General features: G+C 39.6%; 1 protein-coding gene across 1 annotated transcript in view; it reads right to left on the reverse strand. All coding sequences in view use genetic code 11, as the record gives it.

Annotated features, from left to right (window-relative positions):
• Positions 1-189: 189 nt before the first annotated feature.
• ycf2 overlaps positions 190-2,500 on the reverse strand; it is a 6,396-nt gene continuing 4,085 nt past the window's right edge. Inside the window, exon 1 of the mRNA in view lies at positions 190-2,500. This exon is cut by the window's right edge and continues 4,085 nt beyond it. Coding sequence (NP_055004.1) covers positions 190-2,500 — 2,311 coding nt within the window.

Consider the following 2,500-nt stretch of genomic DNA (forward strand, 5'->3'; position numbering starts at 1 on the left):
GTTCGCTGTTCAAGAATTCTTGTTTAGGCAATTCATACCATCCATACATAGTGTTTTGATCTAAGATTTCAATTCTTCCATGTTTCAGCAGTAGCATATTGTTCCATGGAGCTAAGGTCCGAAATATGGAAAAACAAGTGTTTCCACGACTCTACCACCCGGTCAATTCTGGTCCACTTAATCCCCCTTTCATGGCCACATATCTTTCCGGCTAAGGAATGGAAAATCTTTCTCCTCTTGCATGAATCCAATTTTCATTTCATCCGGGAAAAGCCATCTTTTTCTCAACAATGTCTTTGTCATTTGATCCAATAGTGTTCCGTTAGATAGGAACAGATTTGATAAATACTGATAACTCTCGGATAGAGTATTAGAACGGAAAGATCCATTCGATAATGAACTGTTGGTTCTAAGCCATCTTTGGCGATTAATCAACAATTCAAAGTGCTTTTCTTGCGTATTCTTGATAAACCAGCGTTGAAATATAGATATAGGAGGATTCATTTGGGAAGTAAGAAGCCCCTTTGATATCTCTTCATCTGCAAAGAATTCTCGATGTGAAAACACAGAGACAAAGGGCTGATCTTTGAATAGGAAAAAGAGTGGATCTGCAGGGTCCCAAATGAATTGGCTTATTCGAAAAAAGCCCTGTTCTTTGGAAGATCTATCTCGTGTCTGGTACTGCATGGTTCCACTCTGCAAGAACTCCGAATCATTCTCTTGAAGCTCATCCTCTTTATCATAAATGCTCCGCTTGCCCCGAAATGACCTGGCCCAATAGGGAAATCCCAATTCATTAGGCCTTTCGATACAATCAAATAGAAAGCCCCAGGGGTTCCATATTCTAGGAGCCCAAACTATGTGATTGAATAAATCCTCCTCTATCTGTTGCGGATCGAGGGCTCCTTCCCCTTCTTCCAATTCCGATTCGTATTTTTCATAGAGAAATCTATGATCAAGGATAGAACAAGATCCATTTTGCATCATATCTAAGGGATTCCTTAGTTCGGGCCGAAGAAACAATGTCACTCGATCATTCTGACTGCAAGCTTTTTCTATCCGTGAGGATCCCACCAGAGCGCCTTCTACTTCTAATAGGCCATGAACTAGATAAGAATCATTCTCAACGAGTCCATAAGAAGTGATCCCGTTTTTTTCATCGGGTCCGGGTAGAGACCAAAGATCTTGAGCGACCGATCCGGCAGAACAACTCAAAAGATAAAGAAGTATCGTTAATTTCTTCATGCTCGTTCCAAGTTCGAAGTACCATTTGTACAAATAAGAATCCCCTTCGTTACATGATTTCTTCTTCATATAGGTAGATATAGGATCTATCGGGCAATTACTTAGAAGTACATTTTGTGCAACAGCCCTTCCTATCTGATAGAAAAGGATCCCATGATCCTGAACCGATCTTACCTGGGATCGCAAATCCCAAGTTTGTCTATGAAGAGCGGATCGAATTGTATTAGTGTCTATAATGGATTTCTTCTGTGTAATACTAATCGATAGGGCCTCGTTGATAAATGCTACAAGATCTCGTACATTGGAACCCATGGTTATGGACCCGAATCCATTAGTATGGAACATTTTCTTTTCCAAGTGAAATCCCCTAGTATATGAAAGAGTGAAAAAGTGCTTTCGTTGTTGTGGAATACGAAGCCTTCGTATCTTAATGCATGTATTTAATTGATTCGGAGCTATTAGAGCGGGATCCACTTTTTGAGGAATATGAGTCGAAGCAATAACAAGAATATTTCTAGTAGACCCTCTTTCACAATCCCTGGAGAGATAGTTCACGAATAGACCGAGGGATAAGTAATTCGACTCATTCACATCCAGATCATGAATGTTTGGAATCCATATTATGCAAGGAGACATTGCTTTTGCTAATTCGAATTGAAGGGTGATAGAAAATTGGTCTATTTCCGGCATCATATCCATAGTTAGCGCATTCATCATAGTTAGCAGCTCCAGCTCCGTATCAAGGTCACGATCGATATCGTCACTAGCATCAATAAGAGAACCTTTAGGCTTGTTATCCAGGAACTTGTTCAGAAATACCGTAATAAAAGGAACATAGGAGTTTGTCGCTAGGTATTTGACCAAATAGGATCGTCCAGTTCCTATAGAACCTATCACTAAAATACCTCTAGAGGGGGATAGGGCTAAGCGGAGCGAAAAGGGTTTTCCATGAGATGGGAAATGAAAACTATTAGCCCCACACGAGGTTTGTGAATAAGTGATTGTCTGATAATGAGCAAGGAATACTCGTCTTTCTGCTAAACAAGATGTATTGAACTCATAATTCATTAGATACTTTTTATGAATGTCAACTAAGTATCGTAAGTAAATTGCTCCCGGTTGTTCAATCAGTTGATAACCAGAGTCATTCTTTGATAAATGATCACTATGAGTCAGACTCAATAGAATTTGATCAATCCTTTTTTCTGTCGTTAAAGTGGAGAACTGAACCAAGAATTCTCTTTCTTCATCATCA

The sequence above is a fragment of the plastid genome of Spinacia oleracea (genome assembly GCF_020520425.1).
Source record: "Spinacia oleracea plastid, complete genome".
NCBI lineage: Eukaryota > Viridiplantae > Streptophyta > Magnoliopsida > Caryophyllales > Amaranthaceae > Spinacia > Spinacia oleracea.